This window comes from Panthera pardus, unplaced genomic scaffold, assembly GCF_024362965.1.
Source record: "Panthera pardus isolate Hobbes unplaced genomic scaffold, ASM2436296v1 HiC_scaffold_20, whole genome shotgun sequence".
Classification (NCBI taxonomy): domain Eukaryota; kingdom Metazoa; phylum Chordata; class Mammalia; order Carnivora; family Felidae; genus Panthera; species Panthera pardus.
Genome location: NW_026526766.1, coordinates 65,488,348 through 65,514,288, shown reverse-complemented (window position 1 = coordinate 65,514,288; position 25,941 = coordinate 65,488,348). Strand labels below are relative to the sequence as shown.

General features: G+C 34.8%; 1 protein-coding gene across 1 annotated transcript; it reads right to left on the bottom strand.

Annotated features, from left to right (window-relative positions):
* Nucleotides 1-20,174: 20,174 nt before the first annotated feature.
* On the bottom strand, nt 20,175-21,158 carry LOC109269839 (olfactory receptor 13F1-like). Its single transcript, XM_019453921.1, has one exon. It carries the CDS (start codon nt 21,156-21,158, stop codon nt 20,175-20,177), a length of 984 nt encoding a protein of 327 aa, XP_019309466.1.
* Between the last annotated feature and the right edge of the window lie 4,783 nt (nt 21,159-25,941).

Here is a 25,941-nt window from a genome sequence, read left to right as displayed (position 1 = left end):
TAGTCTTTTCTTCCAGGGATCATAGTCTTGCCTTGCTTGTTCAGTATGTCATCTAGCTTGTCCAGTTTTTTAATAGTTCATGGTGAGATGGCGAGAGTGGCTCTAGTTAGTTTATTATTCCCAGAGGCAGGTGTTGCTTCTTAGCTTTCCTGGTGGAAGTATCATTTTTACTTTTTCAGAACATATAATACTATATTATTCTGACATTCTCATTCCGACTTATATTTTATTCTCAGATATATAATTAAGTATATGAAATGATTTCCATTTATCCTTTTGCCAATTTCCCCATTCATCTTTTGTTTGAATGAAGATTATTCTCTCATCAACTCTAAAAGGAGATTGTGAGTGTAGCATTCCTTGGATCTTATATGTTTAAAACTATCTTTCAATAGCATTAATATTTGAAGGACAGCTTGACTGAATATAAGTTTCTTGGTACATATTTCTTTTCTTCAGTGTTTTGAAAATGCAACTCCATTGTATGATTTTTTTTCCCCCAGAAGTATCTTTTTGGATGAATTATTTTGCTGTTATAAGGAATTAACCACTTTGTTTTAAAGATTTGAAGATTTTGTATTCATCTTTAAACTCTAATAGCTTTACTGAAATAATGTCAGAGTTGATTATGCTGAACTTATTTTTGCAGGTATCTGTTGGACACTTTCAGTTTCTTTTTACTAAAAGTTTTTCTGGACTTATGTTTTAAATATTAATTCTATTTCATTGGTTTGTTTCTTTTTTAGAGACTTAAATTTTGTATACTTGTTGAAGAAACAATATTTCTCCTTTGCCTGTTCACTTCAACCACTTTTGTATACACATTCTTTATCTTATTTTCATTTTGTAGATTGCTTCCCTGTCTTTCTTCAATGCCCTTAATTAAATTGCATTTTAATTTATTTTACCTTGGCTACCTTTAATTTAGTCTTCATTTCCAACATGGTTTTGTATTTTACTTATTATTTCCTGAATTCAATCACTTATTTTTTCATTTCTTCCTGATACATTATTTGGTCAATTTCTTTTTCAAAAATTTTTTACATTAATCCCAGTATAGTTAACATACAATGTTGTATTAGTTCCAGGTGTACAATATAGTGATTTAACAATTCCATACAATACCCAGTGCTCATCAGAAAGTGCTCTCCTTAATCTGCATCACCTATTTCACCATACCCCCGACCTCCCCATCAGTTTTGTTGTCTATAGTTAAGAGTCTGTTTCTTGGTGTGTCTTTCTCCCCACTTTTCTCATTTGTTTTGTTTCTTAAATTCCACATACAAGTGAAGTCATATGGTGTTTGTCTTCTTTCTCTGAGTGATTTATTTCACTTAGTGTGCTTTCTTCCACAACATATATACTAAAAAAAATAATAAAAGTCAATTTCTTTTTAATTTTTGAATTTCTGATTCAAAATAGTTTCTGATTCTTTCAAATGTTTGTTTGAAGATATTGGCATCAATTTGTAGTGTTGTGTTACAGTTTTAATTTGCTTTTTTCTTTCTTTCTTCCTTTCTTTCTTTCTTTCTTTCTTTCTTTCTTTCTTTCTTTCTTTCTTTCTTTCCTTCCTTCCTTCCTTCCTTCCTTCCTTCCTTCCTTCCTTCCTTCCTTATTTATTTTTTTGAGAATGAGAGGCAGAGGTTTCCATAAGCTGAGACATTTTGATTCTCATTTTCTATTTAATTTTATAGTTGCTTTGAATGTAGTTTGCTTTCATCATTCATTTCTTGATTTGGACTAGTTTATAAGATTTGTAGGTCAAGAGTGCCCTCGTCTGTCTGTGTTGTGAAGTAGAATTTCCTTAAATGATTGCTTTGGCTTCTTCCTTCCCTCCCCTTCTGCTGCTGCAGAAATAGAGGAAAATTTTTACCAGAATAAGCTTGCTAAAGCCATGTTAATCCTTTGTCCTGACAGCTGTCTGACCCTTCTGTTATCTTTTCCTTTATCTTGTTTGACTAAGTAGGAAGGACTTGTATGCCCTCTGATATTTTAGAACTTTTTTGGTCAGCATGAACCCAACTTTATTTTTTGTTTCTTTGTTCTTTCAATTCTAAAACCCCTAGAAGTGCCTCTCCCTTCCTTTTAACTTACTTTCACCCCCAAATCTGGAGCTTTAAAAGATAGTCACCTCAACTTACACACTTTTTAAAAAATGTTTATTTTATTTATTTTGAGAGAAAGAGAGAGAGCACAATCAGGGGAGGGACAGAAAGAGAGAGAGAGAGAGAGAGGGAGAGAGAGAGAGAAAGAGAGAGAGAGAGAGAGAGAGAGAGAGAGAGAGAGAGAGAGAGAATCCCAAGGAGGCTCTGCACTATCAGTACAGAGCCTGACATGGGGCTTGATGTCATGAACAGCAAGATCATGACCTGAGCTGAAATCAAGAGATAGACACTTAAGTGACTGACCACCCAGTGCTCCTATACACACTTTTGTGTCCCTCTTATATTTAGGGCTCTGTCTTGATTTTAGGTCAATCTTAAATTTGCCACTAGTTTCCTTCTCTTTTCTACACAAGTTTTCACTCTATGAAAACATTCAGTGGGAGCATGAGAGATACTAAAGTTGGATATCAAATTCTGTGCTTATAAGTAACTTGATGTTTGAGTATTTTCTCTTTTTTGTAAAAACATGCTTTTATTGGAAAAACATATTCAGATATATATAATTTGTAAAATCATTAGAAATATCTTTTATTTATATGATTCTATATAGTGTTTATATGCAACAGTGTTGTAGACACATCTTTAAAAGAAGTAACACTGCACTTATTCACATATGATATTAACATCTTTAGAAACATTTTCCATGAAATTTCCACTGAAATAATACTACCCAGATAAAAGGTTATTCTATTACTATTAATAATTCTTTTATCTATGTTATTTGAAATATTATATTCAATGCACCACAGTGTAGTGAATGGATACATTTTATCTTCTACTTATGTCTAGACTGTGGGTTTGGGTAGTTTTATTTGTTCTTCTGTTTTACTATATTGTTTTTGGAGAATATGTAGGGAGATATGGATTTAAGTAGCCACTATTATAATCACTAACCCAGAAGTCTGTATATATTTTTTAATCACTTAAAAATAGCACTTCATTTCTGAATGTATTAATGTTTATTTGCATAACAGTCAAATTGAGCATATTTTCATATATTCATTTTCTGTTCTATGTCTTAGCTTGTGATTTTTCTTCATTTATTATTTAATTATCCATTTTCCACTTGGGTTTTAATTGAAAATTGGGCAAAGTAAATGAATTGGAGATTCCTTTGTTTTTGTAAGAATTCTTTATATATCAATATTATTATCACTTCTTCATATATTGCATTTTAAAAATATTTCAATATCTTTTTTTTGTTTTAATTTTTAATATTTATTTATTATTGAGAGACAGAGAGAGACAGAGCATGAGCAGGGGAGGGGCAGGGAGAGGAGGAGACAGATTCTGAGGCAGGCTCCAGGCTCTGAGCTCTCAGCACAGAGCTTGATGCAGGGCTTGAACTCACAAACTGCGAGATCAGGACCTGAGTTGAAGTTGGACGCTTAACCGCCTGAGCCTCCCAGGCTCCCCTGAATATTTCAATATCTTTAATGTACTTTTAATACTTTGTGTCATGTTTTTTGAATATTTTCCCATGATAACTTCTAAGCAATTATTATTTATAAAGAAACTATTTTTTATGTTTTTACTTTGATTCCAGTTAGCACACAGTGTTCTCTTGGTTTCAGGTGTACAATAAAGTGATTCAACAATTCCATACATCAGCTGGTGCTCATCACAACAAATGCACTCCTTAATTTCCTAGTGCCTATTTCACCCATCCCCTCTGGTAACCGTCAGTTTGTCCTCTGTAGTTAAGAGTTTGTTTCTTGGTTTGTCTCTCTTATGTATATCTCTTTTTTCCCCTCCACTCATGTGCTTTGTTTCAATTCCACATATGAATGAATCATATACCATTTTCCTTTCTCAAACTGACATATTTCACTGAGCATTATACTCTCTAGCTCCATCCATGTTGTTGCAAATAGCAAGATTTCATTCTTTTTAATGGCTAATATTCCATTACTACATCTTCTTTATTTATTCCTCAATCAGTGGGCACTTGGGCAGCTTCCATAGTTTGGCTATTGTGAATAATGCTGCTATAAACAAAGGGGTGCATGTACCCCTTTGAATTAGTGTTTTTGTATTCTTTGGGTAAATACAGAGTGGTGCGATTGCTGGATTGTAGAGGTAGTTCTATTTTTAACTTTTTGAGGAATCTCCATACTATTTTCCACAGTGGTGGCACCCGCTTGCATTCCCACCAACAGTGTACAAGGGTTTCTTTTTTTCCACATCTTCCTTTTGTTTCTTGTGTTTTTGATTGTAGCCATTTTGACAAGTGTGAGGTGATATCTCATTGTAGTTTTGATTTGCACTTTTCTGATGATAAGTGATGAACATCTTTTCATGTGCCTGTTGGCCATCTGTATGTCTTCTCTGAAGAAATGTCTATTCATGCCTTCTGCCTGTTTTTTTAATGTTTTTATTTTACTTTTGAGAGAGAGAGACAGATTGCGAGTGGGGGAGGGGCAGAGAGAGAGGGAGACAGAACCTGAAGCAGGCTCCAGGCTATGAGCTATCAGCGCAGAGCCCGACACAGGGCTTGAACTCACAGACTGTGAGATCATGACCTGAGCCGAAGTCAGTCATTTATCCAACTGAGCCACCCAGGTGCCCCAGTCTTCTGCCTATTTTTAAATTGGATTATTTGTTTCCAGGTATTGAATTATATCAGTTCTTCATTTATTTTGGATACTAGTCCTTTATCAGATATGTCATTTGCAAATATCTTCTCCCATTTTCTATGTTGCTTTTTAGTTTTGTTGATTGTTTCCTTTGCTGTGAAGAAGCTTGTTATTTTGATGAAGTCCCAATAGTTTATTTTTACTTTTTTCCCCCTGCTTCAGGGAAAGAAAAAAGTTGCTTCAGCCAGGTCAAAGAAGTTATTGCTTGTGTTCTCTTCAAGGATTTTTATAGTTTCAGGTTTCACATTTAGGTCTTTAGTACATTTTGAATTTATTTTTGTGTATGGTGTAGAAAAGAGGTTCAGTTTCTTTCTTTTGCATGTTGTTGACCAGTTTTCCCAACACCATTTGTTGAAGAGACTACCTTTTCCCATTGGATATCCTTTTCTCCTTTCTTGAAGATTAACTGATCTTATAGTTGTGGATTTATTTCTGGATTTTCTATTCTGTTCTATTGATCTATATGTCTACTTTGAGCCAGTACCATACCGTTTTGATTACTACAGCTTTGTAATATAACTTGGAGTCCATAATTGTGATGCCTCCACCTTTGCTTTTCTTTTCCAAGGTTGCTTTGACTATTTAGGGTTTTTTGTGGTTCCATACAAATTTTAGGAGAGTTTGTTTTAGTTCTGTGAACAATGCTGTTGGTATTTTGATAAGGATTGCATTAAATGTGTAGATTGCTTTGGGTAGTTTAGACATTTTAACAATATTTCTACTTCCAGTTCATGAGGCTGGAATTTCCATTTCTTTTTGTCTTCTTTAATTTCTTTCTTGATGTCTTATAGTTTTTAGAATACAGGTCTTTCACTTTCAGGTCTTTGGTTAAGTTTATTCCTAGATATCTTATTATTTTGGTGCAGTTGTAAATGGGATTGCTTTCTTAATTTCTCTTTGTCTTTCTTCATTATTGGTGTATACAAAGGCAACAAATTTCTACATATTGATTTTGTATCCTGCAACTTTATTGAATTTATTTATCAGTTCTAGCAGTTATTTGGTGGAAGCTTTTGATTATTCTATACATAGAGTCATCTCCTCTGTAAATAGTGAAAGTTTTACTTCTTCCTGAATGATTTCAATGCTTTTTTTTTCTTTTTGTTTTCTGATTGCTGTGGCTAAGACTTCCAGTACTATGTTGAAGAAAAGTGGTGAGAGTGGATGTTCTTGTCTTCTTCCTGAAATTAGGGGAGAAACTTTAATTTTTTCTCCATTGAAGATGATGTTAGCTGTGGGTTTCTCATAGTGGCTTTTATTATGGTGAGGTATGTTCCCTCTAAACCTGCTTTGTTGAGGGTTTTTATCATGAATGGATATAGTACTTTATCAGATGCTTTTTCTGTGTCTATTGACATGACCATATAGTTTGTATCTTTTCTCTTATTGATGTGATATATCATATTAATTAGTTTGTGAATAATTAACCACCCTGCAATCCAGTAATAAATCCCACTTGATTGTGGTGAAGCATTTTTTAAAAGTATTGTTGGATTTGCTTTGCTAATATTTTGTTAAGGATTTTTGCATCTATATTCATAAAGGATATTGGCCTGCAGTTGACTTTTTTTGTGTGGTCTCTTTATCTAGCTTTGGTATCAGAGTGATACTGGCCTCAGAGAATGCATCTGGAAATTTTATTTCCTTTTCTATTTTTTTGAATAGTTTGAGAAGAATACACACTAACTCTTCTTTAAATGTTTGATAGCATTCACCTGTGAAGCCATCTGGTCCTGGATTTTTGTTTCTTGGGAGTTTTTGATTATTGATTCAATTTCTTTGCTGGTTATCTGTTCAAATTTTCTATTTCTTCCTCTTTCAGTTTTGGTATTTTATACGTTTCTAGGAATTTATCCATTTCTGTTAGGTTGTCTAGTTTTTATTTATATTTTTGTGGTGGTATTGGTTATTATTTCTCCTCTTTCATTTGTGATTTTATTTGAGTCCTTTCTTACATTTTCTTGATAAGTCTGGCTAGAGATGTATCAATTTCATTGATTTTTTCCAAGAAAACCATCTCCTGGTTTCATTGATCTGTTCTATTATTTTTTAAGTTTCTATATCATTTATTTCTGCTCTTATCTGTATATTTCATTCCTTCTTCTGGTTTTATGTTTTGTCTGTTGTTCTTTTTCTAGTTCCTTTAGGTGTAAGGTTAGGTTGTTTATTTGAAATTTACACTAACTTCTTGGTGTAGGCTTGCATTGCTATGACCATTTAGAACCATTTTGCTGCATCCCAAAGATTTTGGACCATTTTGTTTCATTTTCATTTGTTTCCATAAACTTTTTTACTTCTTTTTTGATTTCCTGGTTGACCTATTCATTGTTTAGTAGCATTTTTTGTAACCTCCATGTATTTGTGGTCTTTACACATTTTTACTTGTGGTTGACTTCTAGTTTCATAGAATTTTCGTTAGAAAAAATTATTGGTATCACTTTGACCTTCTTGAATTTGTTGAAGCTTGTTTTGTGGCCTAATATGTGATCTTTTCTTGAGATTGTTTCATGTGCACTTGAGAATAATGTGTATTCTTCTCTTTTAGGATAGAATGTATGAATATATCTGTTAAATCCAGTTGTTCCAGTGCGTCATTCAGAGCCATTGTTTCCATGTTGATTTTCTGTGTAGGTGATCTGTCCATAAATGTAAGCAGGGTATTAAACTTCCCTACTATTACTGTATTATTATGATTATTTATTTTATGTTTATTAACAGTTTTATGTATTTCAGGGTTCTATGTTGGGTGCATAAATATTTACAATTGTTGTATCTTCTTTTTGGATGATTCCCTTTATTATTATTTAGTGTCCTTCTTTGTCTCTTGTTACAGTCTTTGTTTTAAAGTCTATTTTGTCCAATATAAGTATTGTTACTCTGGGTTTTTTTGACATCCATTTGCATGATAGATAGATAAAGAGAGACAGAGAAAGATGATCCCCATTTGCATCCAACCCCTCACTTTCAACCCACAGATATCTTTAGGTCTAAAATGAGCCTGTTGTGGGCAGCATATAGCTAGGTCTTATTCTTTTTATCCATCGTGTCACCCTATGTCTTTTGATTAGAGTGTTTAGACCTTTTTCATTCAAAGTAATTACTGATAAATATGTATTTATTGCCATTTTATTACTTGTTTTGTAGTTATTTCTGAAGATTTTCTCTGATCCTTTCTTATCTTTCTCTCTGTCATGGTTTGTTGATTTCCTTTAGTGATATATTTGGATTTCTTTCTTTTTATTCTTTGCATATTTATTAGTGGTTTTTGATATATGGTTACCATTAGGTTCGTATATAATGCCTTCTGCATACAGTTATCTATATTAAGTTTATGGTTGTTTAAGTTTGAACCCATTATTTACTTCTCCCATGTTTTAGGCATGTGTTACCATATTTTACATGCTTTTATTTTCAGAGTTCCTTGATTTGTTTTTTACAGAAATATTCATTTTTACTGGTTTTGTTTTTCCTACCTCATACTGTGGCTTTTGGTCTCTGCTTTCTTCTTTAAGAGTCCCCTTTCATATTTCTTACCCAGCTGGTTTAATGGGCATGAACTCCTTTAGATTTTGTTTGTTTAGAAAACTCTATCTCTCCTTCTGTTCTGAATGATAACCTTGATGGATAGAGTATTCTGGACTGTGGACTTTTCCCATTCAGCAGTTTGAATATATCATGCCTCTCCCTTCTGGCCTGAAAAGTTTCTGCTGAAAAATCTCCTGATAGCCTTATAGTTTTCCCATGTACATTACTATAGTCTTTTGTCTTGCACCAGAACTGAGGCTCTGCAAAATTCCCCAGTCAGGAGATGTGGTGTGAGTAGGAATTTTGACTGTTCTTCTGTGGGAGGGAGCCTGCCTAGCTAGGATTAAGGCAAGTGAGAGTGGGAAGAGTAGTTCCACTGGAGTGCAGCAGGGTGGGGTTTGGTGTAAAAAATTAGAGAGTCAGTGTGGGTTTTGCACTGGTTCCTTAAGGTGTTCCAGTGCCCACACTGAGGGGTGGGGGAGGGAAACAGTGCTGGCTAGCTCCCTTACTCCTGGAGGGGTCCTTTGCAAAAGCTGCCTCTCTGTGATGCACTCTGAGATGAGCAAATAAGTTTCCCACTGTGTGCCCCAGCTGGTGGTATCCAGATCACCGTTTCAACACCATATGTCCATGGGTTATTTGCCTGCCTTCTCTCCAAGAGCACCACAATGCCCTCCAGGTTCCATCCCATCCAAGCCTGCTGACCCTCAAAACTCCAGACTTTAAGCTGGTTGCCAAAAGTCACAAGGTTCAGCCCTTCTCTCTCTTGAAGACAACCACTATGAGGATTTGTTTTCCCCTTTCTCTCCCCTGTATGCTAGTTTGTCTCTCAACCCTCTCCACAACCATGGCTCTCCTTCCACCCCAGTGAAGCAGCCACAATCCATCTCTCTCCCAAACCACTTCTCTGCATGTCCTGACCTCTCTTGATGAGTCTCTTCTCTACCTTTAGCTGTGGGGTTTGTTCTGCCACTCTTCAGGTAAATTTCTGGGTTATTTAGGATTATTTGATAGTTATATAATTGTCTTTGTGGGAAGAGTAGAGCCCTCCTACTCCACTTCCATCTTCTAACCATTGTCCTATAGAGAAGCTATATGTTATATATTATTATATAGCCAGGTAACTATATAATTGAACATTGTACATTATAGAGAGTAGAAATTGAACATTTCTACTAATAATAGACTTTTTGGTTGATTCACTTAGCTTTTCTTAAAAAAAAAGTGACTGTTAGTACTGATAACTTTCTTTTTCTGTTCCTATATTTATATTCCTAGGTTTGTAAATTCATATATTTGGAAAAATTTGATTATCCATAATAATTAATGTTGAATAATAAAGATATTAGAAGATACTCTTATTTTGGCCCTTTCACAGGAATGATTCATTCATGTGTTTTAACATGGAATATGATAGGACTATTGGTGTTAAAGCATATTTATCATTCAAAAATCTTCCATTGCAACAGGATTTTTAAATTAATTGGTATATTCATAACATTTTCTCCTTTTAAAATAACTCTGTATGTGTGATTTTACTGCTTCTATTGTTCACGATGTAATGAATTTCTATTATTTTTTTTATTTTTAAATGGACTAACTGAAAATTTTCCATGAACTCTATTGGGTTGATTTTTCTGTTTTCTTTATACCTGCTTTTGGTTCATTTGACAAATATTTATTTAAAGTGCTTATATATTTTCAACATTGTTGAAGGAAATGAGAATATAGTATAGTACAAGATAAAAAGGCTTGTGTTCTCATGAGCCTTAGATTTTACAAATAGAAACACACAATAAACAACTAATAACTAATATCATTTTATAAATATGTTAATTCCATGAGAATAAAACTGAATCAAATACTAAGCATGTCTTGAGTAAATGGCATTTTAGACAGAAACCTCTGCCATTATTAATTTTTTTTCTGTTTTCTTGGGGTTTTTTCTGTATATTAAAAATTTTTAAATGTTTATTTATTTTTGAGAGAGACAGAGATACAGAGTATGAGTGGGGGAGGGGCAGAGAGAAAGAGGGAGACACAGAATCTGAAGCAGTCTCCAGACTCTGAGCTGTCAGCACAGAGCCCAATGTGGGGCTCAAACTCACAAATGGCAAGATTATGACCTGAGCTGAAGTCAGATGCTCAACTGAGCCACCCAGGCACCCCTTTTTCTGTATATTTTAAAATATAATTAGCTTCTGTGTTTTTATACCTTTTAATCATTAACCTTTTTAAAACTATTGGTTCAAAAGGAGATACCCTCAAGTTTAATTTTATTATGTTTGGGAAATTATTCTTAAAGATGCTAAGGAGAGGGAAGTATATAATATGCTACCTGGATTCATTCCTCAGCTTTGCTCCATCTCTATTAAGAGAATATGTAGGAGATAATTTATGATGATCTTTATGGTGACTGATGATCTTCAAGGGCTCAGATGAGCATCGAAGTATACATTATGATTTGTGTTTCAATTTGAATTGACCCTAAATCTTGGTGCTGCTGTACTCTCAAAAGAGGATAAATATGAGGATTCAAGAATTTAACCCAACTTAAAACCTTCTTGAAGAACCTGGGCTTCACAGTTTTTCCAGTAGAACTGCCTGTTAGTAAATATGAGAGGGAAACATGAGTTGAAGAACGTTCAGTTTATTGTGAGAGAAAGAATAGCATGATGGCTAAGTTACTTGTTCTGAAGCCAAATTGCTTGGATCCCAGCCCTCTCATGTATCTAATCTGTAAACAACGTAAGTCACTTAATACCTGTTTTCTAAGGTTGCTTGTTTGGAAAGAGATGTAGAAATATGGTTGATGAAATAGGATAAGTTACTATGAATACCAACTCATAACATTATTGTTTGTATTAAATTACATGTAAGGAACTTAGGAGAGTGTCTAGAACACAGTTATAACTCAATAAATGTTCTGGATTATTATTATTTATTACTATTTCTTTTAGTATTGTTATTCCAGCTAGGAACCTTGCTCCATGAGAATTTTTGTTCTTTAAAAATTTTTTTTAATGTTTTATTTATTTTTGAGAGAAAGAGAGAGAGACAGAGTGTGAGGAAGGGAGGGACAGAGAGAGAGGGAGACACAGAATCTAAAGCAGGCTCCAGGCTCCTAGCTGACAGCACAGAGCCCGACCTGGGGCTCGAACTCATGAACCATGAGATCATGATCTGAGCAGAAGTCAGTGCTTAACTGACTGAGTTACCCAGGCGCCCTGTTCTCTCTTTATGATGATGATACCATAACACCTTGTAAATAAATCATTTTCCTTTGGAAGCTCTTGCTAGCCCTCATTTTTGTGGCAAAGTATTGCCTTTGTTCCCTGTTGAATTAATTTTTCCTACTCTATAGTCCTCTTTCTCATTACAGTGCAGTTATTTATGGTGAGTCCATCTTTCTGTGGTGATGCAGAAGCCACTCTGTTTCTGTGCCACTGATATGTTTCTGTGTTAGTTGAGAACATGTTAGAGCTGGTTAGGTAATCAGGTCTACTTCAATCCTGAAAGCAAAAGCGGAATCATCAGTTCCTCCCATTTTCTTTGTGCAGGCTCTGATCTTTGAAAACAATGTAATGGTTTTTGGAAAGAAACAAGTTATAAATCCAGACTGAGGCATACTCCTAATTTATTATAGACTTATGAAACATCTCTTGCCCAGGCCCATACTGCTAAGGGAGCTTAGCAAAGAACAAGATGTGGTTTCCAGTAAAACACTAAATATTAGAATGCGGCCTGCATTCCCATGGGAAGAGATTTACCAGTACCAATATGTACTAACAAATAGAAAATAAATGGTTTCCTAGTGTGAAAGGATTTCAATCTAAAATTGGACCAGAGGATATGAAAGAGAAGGATCTCATGCATTTGCCCTCAGAAATACAAAACTTAAAAACTGAGACTGAGTCCCTGTGAATGCCTGACTTACAGAAAACTGGAATTTTCTCCTGACATTGAACATTTGCCAAGTATCTCTCCCTATCCTCAAGCAAGGGAAATTACTGCTTTGACTCTGGCTGGACTCCCCCAACTCTTTGCATTCCTTGCCCCTAAATACAGCTCAACCCAAACCTTCAATGGGCTTGCCTGTGGTTTGCTGCAGTTTAAGTTTCCCAAGTTGCAATTTATCTTCTATTCCTGATTAAACTCAATTTTTGGTAAACTCAAACCTGCCTCAGTTTACGTCTTTATTGGGTTGACACTATGGTACTTGGCCCCCTTTGGAACCTACAGATTTTACGGGGTTAGAGGTCACTTGGTGGCTCATTATCTTTAGTCTGTTGTGAAAGAGATGGATAGAAAGGTTTTGGCAGGGGTCTTAATTCTCCAAGCAACTGAAACTGTGGAATAATGAGAAGAGTGATCATATTAAAGTCACATAGGGTGCAGTTCATAGGAGCCATTGTGCCACTACCTAATTGGGGATTCTAGGCTAGGTTATTTCATTTCTTTGGACTTTAGTTTCTTTATTGGTGTAAAGTAATCTAGTAAATAATAAATGATGAATAAAAAATATGATATAATTTGTAATCTCTATAAAACATCATTTAAAATGACTTACCATTACATGGGTTCACATTCACCATAGTTTTGATTATGTTTCCAAAGAAAGTTATGCTATCTAAGACTTTTTCTTAACCTATGTGTGGTGACTTATAACTCCTTCCAAGTTGAATGAATTTGGATATTTAATCTATGAGCTTTAGCTTCCTATCCATAAAATGGGAATAATAATACCTGTTTCTTAGATTTATTGATAGAGCTCAATTAAATAATAGCTATTAATTACCAACTACTATACCTGGCAAAATAAAATGAAAATACTGCACAGTATTAGTTTTGTCTGCCTTTCACTTTTTCTTTAATTTTATTTCTCCCTCTTTTTTCCCCCTAATTAGCCCATAGACTTTACCTTAATTATAGGGTAGGCTCTGGTTGTTTGGCTTGGAGGATTTTCTTTTTTAAAAAAATTAATTTATTCAAATTCAAGTTAGTCAACATACAGTGTGGTATTGGTTTCAGGAGTAGAGCCCCGTGATTCATCATTTACATATGGCACCCAGTGCTCATCCTAAGAAGTGCTCTCCTTAATGCCCATCTCCCATTTAGCCCATCCACCCACCCACTTCTCTAGCAGCTCTCAGTTCTTATGTCTCTTGTGGTTTGCCTTCCTCTCTGTTTTTTATCTTATTTTCCTTCTCTTCCCCTATGTTCATTTGTTTTTCTCTTAAATTCCACATATGAGTGAAATTATGTGATATTTGTCTTTCTCTGACTGACTTATTTCTCTTGGCATAATACCCTCTAGTTCCATTCATGTTGTTGCAAAGGGCAAGATTTCATTCTTTTTGATCACCAAGTAATATTCCATTGTATGTATATACATACATCTTCTTTATCCATTCATCAGTTGATGGACATTTGGGCTCTTTCCATAATTTAGCTATTGTTGATAGCACTGCTATAAACATTATGGGAGATTTTCTTATCAAGACTAAATTCTGGGTTCTCTTAAAGGGTATGAAGGGACCAGGTCCAGAGGCTGCCTAGGGTTTTTGTTTTTTGTTTTTTGTTTTTATAAGATTCACCTATAAGTATTGAGCTTATCATTGCCAAGGTCTTTCTTCTTATCTCATCTTTTCTCTCTCCTTTCTACCTTTTCCCATCCTATCATAAACCAAATTAAAATGTTCATCTTCACTATGGTAGTTCTCTTTTTGTTGTACCACCCTGCTGTGATTTTTGGCAGCTGTATGCATCCTTCCTTGGGGATTTATTTCAGCTGGCTAGAGCTGTCTTGCCCATGGCTTTTACTCCTTCCTAAGGGCAGACTTTATCCAATGACTGGTCCATGCAGGTGTACAAAAGCCCTAGACCTTAGCCTCAATTTGGGATTTCTCTAAAGGACCATCTCAGTTTTAGAGATCACTGTGGGATTGACTGAGGTTTCTGAAGATCCTGGGTTGCAATTAACTTCCTCCTGCATAGTCCTCTTCTCTCACCCTCTAACAGATGTTGTTTCTGAGGGCATGCCCCAGTAAACCTCCAGTGGTAAATCTCCATCTCAGAGTTTGTTTCCTGGGAAACCAGCTTATGATAGTCTTAGATAGCTTGTACCCCAAAAGATTTACTTAGTAGGACTCATTTTTCTCATCAACTACACAGACATTGCAAGAGTAGAACTGTGCGCATAAATTCCAATTATTAGGCTCAGGTGTACTAATTTTTGTGCCTATTCTTTTTTGTGTTAGGCTGAGTAGGGAAATTATGGAAAATCCAGAAAGACCATTTTAGAAGATGAAAATATTGTCTACACCAGTAGACATGCATGTGCTCTTCCTTCAGGATTGCCTCTGTTTTCAGCCAACCTGAAAAACTCATCCTTGACTTCTCCCTCAGAATGAAGATCCAACTTTAGATATTGTCCAGAATAGCTGTTATCTCATGAACAGTTGACCATCTACTCTGGGTCACTTACTCTGGAAACCAACATGATGAAAACACAAATGATATGGGCCCACTTGCAACCTCTTCTTAGCAATAAAAACAACACCAACAAAAGAGAGACTAATAGCACTTTTTGTAATGTGTATTTATTTTTGAGAGAGAGAGAGAGAGAGAAAGAGAGAGGGAAATACAGAATCCAAAGCAGGCTCCAGGCTGGACGTGGGGCTCAAACTCATAAACCGTGAGATCATGACCTGAGCTGAAGTCAGACACTTAATCAACTGAGCCACCCAGGTGCCCCGACTAATAGCACTTTTAATTTTATTTTTAAATTTATTCAAATACATCATGCATAAAAAAATTATACCTAACATACATGTGGACTGTATAATAGGGTAAACACATATTTAAAAATTGAGGTGAAAGTAAATTAGTAAAGTTTGAAAACAAACATGTAGAATAAATTCTTTCAAATTTTCAGAAAGTTTGTCACAATCTCTTCTTGAGCATCCTACATGTAAAGTAAGAGATGGAGACGAGATCAGACATTAGGTTTACAGGGCTCATAACATTATTTTCAGTAAGGTCAAAGGGATTTTTTTCTTTGTAGGATTTTAGAACTTTAAGTTAACAATAAAAAAGATGAACTAAAAAAACAAGGAACAAAAAACTAAATCCACAAGAGCTGATTTTCTTCTTCTTAAATAGGGTAGCATTTAATAGGGTACCTTCTCAAATAGGTAGCATCCAGCCCTGGAATGCTAAGAGATACCTTATTTTGGATCTAGATGGAAAATATTCCTTTGTTGTCATCTAGTTTCTAGGACTTAATCTTACCAACTGCAATGTGACCTTTCCTTTGACTCCACTTTTGAAATTGGCTTTCATGGTCAATCCTCATGTTTCATCATTAGCCAGAATTATTTTACTTCCAATGCCTCAGCTTCTCAAAATATTACTGCTGAAATACTCTCTATGCATAGATTACAACATACAGCTCTGTGAAGTAGCCATGGGTTGACTTTTAAGTCCAGATATTTGATTCATTATAGCTCTAGCTACTATTCTATGTCTTATATACACATATTTGAAAGTTCTGAAGGTAGGCCCATTTTTTTCTGAAATTCCTCTGCATTTAAATGATCAAATTCACTCCATCTGAATGCCCACTAATACCCTTATATAAGATACCATTTAATAAGAGAAATGAAGACACATATTAAATGGGAGAAGTGAAACAAAAAACAAAATCATTGTAGATAGAATATATTGTGAAAAAATAGTTTTAGACAATTTGATTTTGGTTGAATTAGTGTTGCAGTTTCATTTAGTTATATTACCTATTTTAATAGAGCTGCAGCATGTAAAGAAAATTGGTTTAACCCCTTTTGAAAGTAATTTGGAGTTATATATCAAGAACTATAAAACTTTTCTACTGAGAGCCATAAAATTGTTCATTGCCTTTGATGAAGTAAAGCCACCCCTGGGAATTTATTCTACGATATAATCAAAAAGAAGGGAAAATCAAACATAAGAAGGTATTTATTTCAGCATTAGTGACAATAGGCACTTATCAAAAATAATCTTGAGTATAGGAATGATTAAAATATATTTTTTAAGTTCATATGATTAAATATATAGCTACTAAAATGATAATTAGATACAGAATGGCAACTTTGTGGACAAGGTGGACAGTTGTGGGTCCATATCTATAATTGCACATAGATAATGGAGAGACTACACTATCATCTGTCATCCCTGCATGGACAACAGATTAAGATCTTCAATACTGCTTATTGATTATTTGATGCCCTAAGGCTCAACCTCTTCTCTTATCCACACCCACTACCTTGATAATCTTATCCCATCTCTTGATTTTAAATACCACTCATATGCTGATGACTCCCAAATTGATATCCTTATTCCAGACTTCTGCTCTAAGCACAAGACTTGCATATTCTTCAGCATTGTTATCATATTTAAGAGATATTTTGAACCTAATGTCTACAATGAATACTTGGTATTCTCCCACAGATCCACTCCAACTATAGCCTTTCTTCTTTCAGTGAGTTACAGCTCTGTCCTTTTCACCCTTGAGTGAAAACCTTGAAGTTATCTTTGATGCTTCTCTTCCTCTGTCACACATATCCAATACTTTGGGAAATCCTGTTGGTTCTGCCTTTTCAATGTATCCAGAATTAACTATTAATCATCTTTTCCGTAACTATCACTCTGGTCTGGGCTAAAATTACTACAATATGTTTCCAAAGTCTTCCTGACCCTAAAATTATCCCCCACAGACTGATCTTAACACAACATGCAGATGATTTTTGAAGAAAACTCTTAAAAATAGTATAGTATGTTAACATGATTGACATTTTAAAGGAGAGAGCTGTGGATGCCAAATTAAGGTCCCAAACTCCACGTTTCTGATTCTAGCTGTTAGGATCATTCTGCTGTGATTGTTCTTTAATGATAAGAGGTCTTGCTAAAGTAATAAGATTAAAAAAAAAAAACTAAGCATATTTAAATAGACTTTAAAATATTTCATTTCTCTAGTGTATTTAGAATATATATTTCAAATAAAATTGATGAATTTGTTTCTTTACTTTTTTCTGTATACAAATGAAAGCTGCGGCAAACAAAACAGAACAAAACCTTGCATTTAAACAGTTCTTCTTTGAACAGAGTCCCAAGGGTATTGTATTCAAACTTATTACATCATTAAATGGATTCTTCCCTGGCACTTTATAATGAAGCTCTAGAAGACAACATATATTTTCCTTAAATTCTGATCAATTATGATATGGGGTATTCTTATGTCCTTGGTGCTTAACACATCTCTCTCCACCTCCAATTTTAAAAGCATTAAGTAATATGATTCAGTCTTTTCCCTTTAGTGCTGTGAGTCAGAATTCTTATAACGCTCACATGATAAGAATAACCAATTCTTATAAAACATGCGGATTAACAGATCTTTCCCCTTGAAATTCTGACTTGATGGATCTAGGTTGAGCATGAACATGATATTTTAGGCAAGCCTTCCAGATGATCTTGATTTCTAGAATTGTTTAGTAAAGCTTCAGGATAACTTAAAACAAGTAAAGTAGCACAGGTATTAGCATATTCTTTGGTTGTGGGAAATTGCTGAAATGAAAACTAAAAGACCACATGAGAAATCGTGTAAAATCTTATTAACCTGAAAAAGAAAAGAAAAGAAAAAAAAAACTTTTGATCAGACAGACATTTAGGAATCTATTGGCATGGGTAAGTTCCCATTTACTGGGCGATTGCAAAGGCAAATGTTTCCTCTGAGCTCACATGAATATATTTAAAAGTGATACATAGGAGTGGGTCACAGTGATATGTCCTATAGACCTTGGAATCTAGGTTACTCTCTGAAAGTTAAAACAACAAGTTTTCCACAAAGAGTCAAAGGTATGCATCTGTTGAAATTAACCACCTGTGTGAGTGAAATCCTGAGTGAAATCCAAGGACACTGAATATGAATATTTCAAAGTATAAACTACATGTTACCTCAGAGAAGTGGGACTGGAATACAATGCAGTTTTGTAAGCTTCATTGATGAAGCTCTTGATGAGAATGTGGTTTCCCTCTTGATGAAGAATGTGGTAACACTGGAGGTTGCTCATCATGCAACATAGAATAATGAAGAAGTAATCAAAATACAATTCAGGATTACATATTTAGTTCCATTTTTGGAATACAGCATACAAAACATACTTGAACCATGCAGAAGTTTACTCAATCCTGGGTTTAGTTGATTAGACAAGATGACTCTTGCAAAATCCCCTGAAATCTCAGGACCCTGTCTAGGCCTATGGTGATCCAGCTAGGTGGGATAAAGCCATTTCATTGGATTTTGCCTAAAGAGAGTGGAGTTGGCTTATTTCACGAACAATAATCAGCTCATCCACATCCCTCAAAAACAATGATAGACAAATTTGTTGAAGAAGATATCATATGCCCACTGGAACTGATGAGGCATAAGACTTTAATTTTAACACCTTATTTACAGATTTTCTTTTCACGCATGTAAACAAGTAAGATGAATATGTATAGGCTCAGTGTTTGTGATTACCTGAAATCACTGTCGTAAATGATTATAGAGATTGAATAATCATATATATACATATATATATATACATACACATATGTATATATAATAGGTTATAGAGATTGAATAATTCCTTGAAAGCTCTGACTTGTTCAGGCTGAGACCTTATGCAACAATTATCTATAATTGTTCTACCTTCTCTAAATCTAAAACTCAGGGAGATTGTATGTATGCTAGCAAGGGTCACTTGATCCATATAATAAAGTCACCACCCATGTATGTCCAAGAATACCTCTCTGATAAAGAGGAAAGAAATGTATGTTTACACACTGACTTCATTATTTCCTAGTTCCAGCGAAGGTGGAAAAGAAAAACTCACCAATATGCAATATTGATAAAGTTATACTTTATGTAATTTTGCTTACATACATTAAATATATCCGTGAATCTTTCCCCATAATATGTGTGTACATTCATAAATCAATTCTTTTCCAATGTAATCTCTACAGGGTAGGAATCTTTCCTTTCTCAGACTTAATAGGTCAATTAACCATGTCTAAGAATAGTAACATGGTGTGGTTATGTGTTGATGAATTCACTGAGGCATTCAAAGTTTAATATGAGAGTGTTTTGACATTATTACCATAAGCATTTCAAGATATCCCAAAGTTATTTCTTTACTACACTTCATATGCAGGATTACAATTGTGCAAACCCTTGTTATGATATCTTTGCACATACAGAGATATTTATTCATCCCCCAAGATATACATCCCAAATAACAAAATCATTCATGCTATAGTTCATCAAACCTGAAACCATATTTTTCACATTTTAACATTTGGAGACTAGGAAAACTTCTAAAATTAATAGTATCTTGGTTTTATGAATTATGACATATTTATACCTTAAATTATATCAACACTTATGTAAAATTACCTATTTCTTCATAAATTCAGATATAATTGCAAATCATATAAGAAGAAATTATTTAAAAATTTACTAGGCTTAAAATTTTACAATCTTGGGGTATTAGTTGCCATGGTGATGCTACAGTTGACTATTAGATGTATAGCAAGTCAAACAGGAAATAAGAAATTATCTAATTTTAATGTTATATTAATATTCAATAAATTTTAAATACTTTTTGGAAACATAATTCATTCTTTCTAAATGATTCATTAATTTCAGCAGTTTTATTTACAAGATAAATCAAGATATTGAACTTAATGTTGAACTATCAAAAATGAGTATTTTCCAGGGTTTGGTTTATAGCAACTATTTTGCAACTTTCTGGATAATGTTGGAGATTATTCAGATGAGTGTGCTTGCTCTGATATTATTGAGGACAGAAATTAACACAGTACCAAAAGGATTTCTAATCAGCAACCTTTTCATAGCTGCTTTCACCTCTTTGTTCCGTAGACTATAGATGATAGGATTCAACATGGGGGTTAATCCACCATATACCAAAGCTATAAATTTATCTATTTCCTGTGAATCCACAGCTGAGGGCTTTAGATACATGGAGAGAGCTGTCCCAAAGAACAAAACCACCACAGTCAGGTGGGCTGCACATGTTGAAAAGGCTTTGCTTCGACCACCCACTGAACTAATTCTTAGGATGTTGGAGAGAATGAATGCATAAGATATACAAATTAGAAGCACTGGCATGGGAAGGATAAGTGTGGTGATCACCAGCATGAGTAATTCCACCATGGAGGTGTCCACACAAACCAGTTTCAAGACAGCCAGAATTTCACAAGCAAAATGATTGATTGTGTTATGACCACACAGAGAGAGCTGCAGCACAAATACTGTTTCCACCAGGGTGGTGAGGTAGCCTGTCAACCAGGAACCAGCTGCAAACTGCAAACAAACCTTCTTGTTCATTATGATGGGGTATCTCAGGGGGTTGCAGATGGCCACATATCGGTCATATGCCATCAAGGACAAGAGCACACACTCAGTGGCACCCATAGCTAGAGAGAAGTACATCTGAGCAACACACCCTACGAATGAGATGGTGTTTTCCCCTGTAACAAAGTTTGTCAGCATTGGAGTAAAAGCAGAAGAAGTGTACCAGATGTCTAAAAAGGAGAGGTTGCTGAGGAAGAAGTACATGGGTTTGTGTAGGTGGGAATCCAGGATGGTGATGGAGATCAGAATGATATTACCCAGCAGGGTGATCAGGTACATCAGCAAGCACAGCACAAATACAATGACCTCAACTTTGGGGTAGTGGGAAAATCCCAGGAAGAAAAAAACTGTTACAGATGTCAAATTTCCCTGAAACATTTTATTATGTCATATTCATTTGTATATATGCACAGAAAGATTAACATCATATATTATATATAAAACATAAGATCCCCTCCCTTCGTATTTTCTGGCATTTTTTTCTTCATATGAACTTGTAGTCTATGCTATAGACTTGTAGTCTGTGTAGTCAAATGCTTCTCCAGCTTGGTGATAGTAATATATGTTTGAAGGAATTTGTCATTAATTAGGAAAATTTCAAGTAGGAAGTCAACAGGTAAATCCTCAAGCTGTTATTTTTGATACAAGATTTTTTGGCAGTGTTAGGAAGCAAGAGGTTTATTTCATAAACATCATGAGAGATTGATGAAAGAAATAATCTTATGCATTCTTTCTTTTTCTGAAATCACATTTGTAACTCATCTATAGCTAAGTCATTAATTTACCTGAACCATTGGAATTATTTTCTTACCCTAGTTTGGTAACAGTCTTCTTACTTAGGAATTGTTCTGCTCTCCAAGCTCATCATATTTTCTGTCACTCCTAGAATTCTGTCCAAAATAATTTGGGAGATTCAGTGAGTTAAAAAAAGTTATAAATTTCTGCAGTCATAGATTAATTAACCAAAAACCTTGGACATTTCAACACAAGTCCACAGTTTCCATTTCAAACCCAGGAAGATGATGACAGATATTCTCATGGTGGTAGACATATATAGATATTTCTTTCATATAGCCAGAATTTGCCTGGCATCTGTGCTCCAGAATCATCCTTCAAAAGACCAACTATTGGCACTATAAGGCAATTTAAGCTTTTTGTTGCTTATGAGAAGTTTCCAATTCATGTAGCAAATTAAACTTAGAATTCTATTTGTGCAGAATTAAAATTCTGAAACTCCAGGGATAATGTCCCATAGATCCAATTATAGTCAGTAACTGGTCTGTTATAATTGCAGTGTTATTCAAACAAGAAATAAACATATTCCTATCTACACTATCTTTGGGAAGGGAACTTTTCTCTGCTTCTGATTGTGTTATAAAATCAGTCAAGCTGGCTAATTTTAAAAAAGTTAAGGCGAATGAATAATGTTGACAGTTTCTCCTTTAGATTGAAGGAGTGTTTCATAATGTGTACAATATGAAGTTATACTTGATATGGAGCCCACCAAAGATGGAAGAAGGAGAGCTTAAGTAACTCTTCCATTGCTCATCATAGCTCAAAGATAAGATGAGAGTAAATGTTCTTCATGGAACTTGAAGGGGCAATTTGTTTTAAAGAACACTTCTTTTAAGGTAGAACCATTTTGAGAAGATAGCTTCACCAGATAAAGGCATCTTGATCCTTCAGAAATCCGCTGAATGCTCCATTTGAGTGATTTTTATAATCTCTATTTATAATTTTCTGTTTTCCAAATGAGCAACTAATGGCGAATAGTATGTATGGTGGTGTGGAGAAAACATGCTGTTAGTTTCATCACTATGCAATTGTGTTTGGATGTCTTGGTTTTAGTAACAGATTGTAATCATGACTATTACTAAATTACTTATATCACATCAAATATGTTTTCATTCTCAGAGAAGTTTATAAATTTGAACTATTGCCAAGATTATTAAAAAAAAAACCCAACAACCAGAAATCCTGTCCTCACTGTTTGCTTTATTACAAACGGAATGTAGCCGTGAGGTCTTCTATTTACTCTGCTCTCATAGGGATATAACCTTCAAGGCCCTGGGATGATTCACTTCTTTAACTACAGGACATCTTGGTGCACAGGAAACAATAAGGCTTTAGTGCTGCAAATACTTCCCACTTCACCACTTCAGTTTTGTTCTCTAGAGCAAGTTGGTGATCCTCATTGAGATTTAGCTTATTTGTAAAAGAGCAATGATAATATTTCTTTATCAGGGTCGTTATGAGGAGTAGAGAGATATTTTATGTAAAGCAACTTACATAGTATCTGATTTATAGTATACACTCATAGATTTCAGATTTTTCTCTCTTCTGTGGTTTTCTGTTTGCTTCTTGAATCCTCTTCCTTTCCTGTATTTACTGCATTTACTGGATTTACTTCCCCTTCTCACTGTTTCCTTCCTTGTTTGACTACAGCAATATTCTTACTTTCCCCCCTCATTTAGACAAGATTAACTGCAACCATAATACAAATGGTTGTAGCAAAAGGAAGAAGCTGACTGACATCTGGCCCCAGAATCCCATTTCCCTCTGAATTTATTTATTGACTACCATTCCCAACTTGTTTGATTTCTTGAACTTGTAAAGCTGTAAAGGCTTATACAGCTGGAAGTAAATAATTTAGGTTGGCTTCACTGTGCCTAGGAGAGAACTGTACTGTAGGGCTACCCCACAAAGATTTAAAGGAAGGCAGTGACTAAGACTGAGGAAGGTTGCTGACCTGACTCCCCCCACTATGCATAAAGCACCAAACCACACTTCTGCTTTGTAGATAAATCAAAGCACACTGAAAAGAAGAGAAATTCTGAAACTCCATGGAAAAATTCAAACTCTGTTTATGATAAAGCACACTCAGTAAACTAGCAGTAAAAGGATATTTCCATGAGGAATGAGCAAGATGGTGGAATGATAGTTTTCAGAGCTTGTACCCTCACGGAAGCATGTTTGAACAACTATCCACAAATGAAAATACCTTTACAAAAACTAAGGATTTCAGGTGAAAGATATTGGATTGGTGAATACTTCTGGGTCTCCATTGAAATCCAGAACAGAAATAAGAAAAGACACATTGAAGGGGGTAAGAACAACACTTTCACATTACCCATGTCATCCTTTCCTCAAGCCTGAGTAGTGCGATGCATAGAGACACCTCATGGGGGAAGAAGAGTGAAGTGGTATCCAACTTTACCACGAACTTCAGCATAGAGCTCACCCCAGTGAACCCTGGCACCTTGGGCTCCAGGCTCACACCCCCAGAATAAGGCTCCTGGCCACCACAGTGCCAGGCCAGGCCCTGAGACTCCAGGCTAAATGCCTGCCCTTATAGATCAAGCTTCCATGACCCCACTGTCAGGCAGGAAGCTGCAGCCCCAGCATATAGGCCAACCCTCACTGATTATCACAATAGGTGCGGGAAAAAAAAGTGACAAAATTCATGATAAAAACTCTCAACAAATTATAAAGAGTGTGCTTCAACATAATAAAGACCATATGTGACAAGTCCACAGCTAACTTCATATTCAACAGTGGAAAACTCAAAGCTTTTCCTCTAAGACCAGAAACAAGACAAGGTTGCCCACTCCTGCCATTTCTATTCAGTATAATACTGGAAGTCATAGCAAAAGCAATTAGACAAGAAGAAGAAATAAAAGGCATCCAAAGTGGAAAGGAAGAATGAAAACTGTCTGTGTTTGCAGATTACATTTTCTTTAAATATAGAAAACCCTGAAGACTCCACCAAAACTCTGCTAGAACTAATAAACAAATTCAGTAAAGTTGCAAGATACAAAAATCAATGTACAAAAATCTGTTGCATTTATATACACTAAAAATGAACTATCAAAAGAGATATTAAGAAAATAATCCCATTTATAATAGCATTAAAAATAATGAAATACTTAGGAATAAATGTAACCAAGGAGGTGAAAGTTATGTACACTAAAAAATAAAGACATTGATTAGAGAAATTGAAAAAATGCAAATAAATGGAAAGATATCCACACTCATGGATTGGAAGAATTAATATTGTTAAAATGTCCATACCACCCAAAGCAATCTACAGATTCAGTGAAATCCTTATTAAAATTCTTATGGCATTTTTTGCAGAAATAGAAAAAAACAATCCTAAAATTTCTACGGAACCACAAAAGAGCTCAAATAGTCAAAGCAATCTTGAGAAAGAACAAAGCTGGAAGCATACTTTCTGAATTCAAAATATACTACAAAGCTGTAGTGATTAAAACAGCATGATACTGACATAAAAGCAGATGTATAGATCAATGGGAACAGAATAGAGAAACCAGAAATAAATTAATGCATTTACATGATCTTTAACAAAAGTGCCAAGATTATACAATGGGAAAAGGACAGTCTTTTCAAAAATGGTGTTTGTAAATTGAATATCCACATGCAGAAGAATGAAATTGGACTCTTCAGACCGTATACTTACATCACCTCAAAATGGATTAAAGACTTAAATATAAGACTTGAAACTATAAGACTACTAATAGAAAACATAGGGATAAAGCTTTTTAACATTGGTCTTGACAATGATTTTTTATTATGAATCCAAAAGCACAGGCAACAAAAGCAAAAATTGGAAAATGGGATTGCATCAAACTAAAAAGTTTCTGCAAAGAACAATCAGCATCAAAGAACAAAGAACAACCAACAGAATGACGAGTCAACCTATGGAATGGGAGAAAATATTTGTAAACCGTACATATAATAAGAAGTTAATATCCAAAATTTATAAGGAGCTCAACTCTGGAAACAAATACCCAATTTAAAAACTGGCAAAGGACCTCAATAGACGTTTTTCCAAAGAAGACATACAAATAGCCAATAGGTATATGAAAAAATGCTCAACATTATTAATCATCAGAGAAATGTGTATCACAACTGTAGATGACAAACTGATAGTTACCAGAGGGGAAGTGGGTAGGGGGCTGGGTTAAATAGGTGATGGGGATTAAGAAGTGCACTTGTAGTGTTGAGCACTGGGTATTGTATGGAAGTGTTGAATCACTAAACTGCACACCTGAAACTGATATTACACTGTATGTTAAATAACTGTAATTCAAATAAAAACTTTTGAGCTATCACCTTCCATCTGTTAGATGGACTTCCTCAA

Bases quoted from the DNA above. Each gene is read 5' to 3' on its own strand.
- LOC109269839 (XM_019453921.1), bottom strand. From the start codon at position 21,158: ATGTTTCAGGGAAATTTGACATCTGTAACAGTTTTTTTCTTCCTGGGA.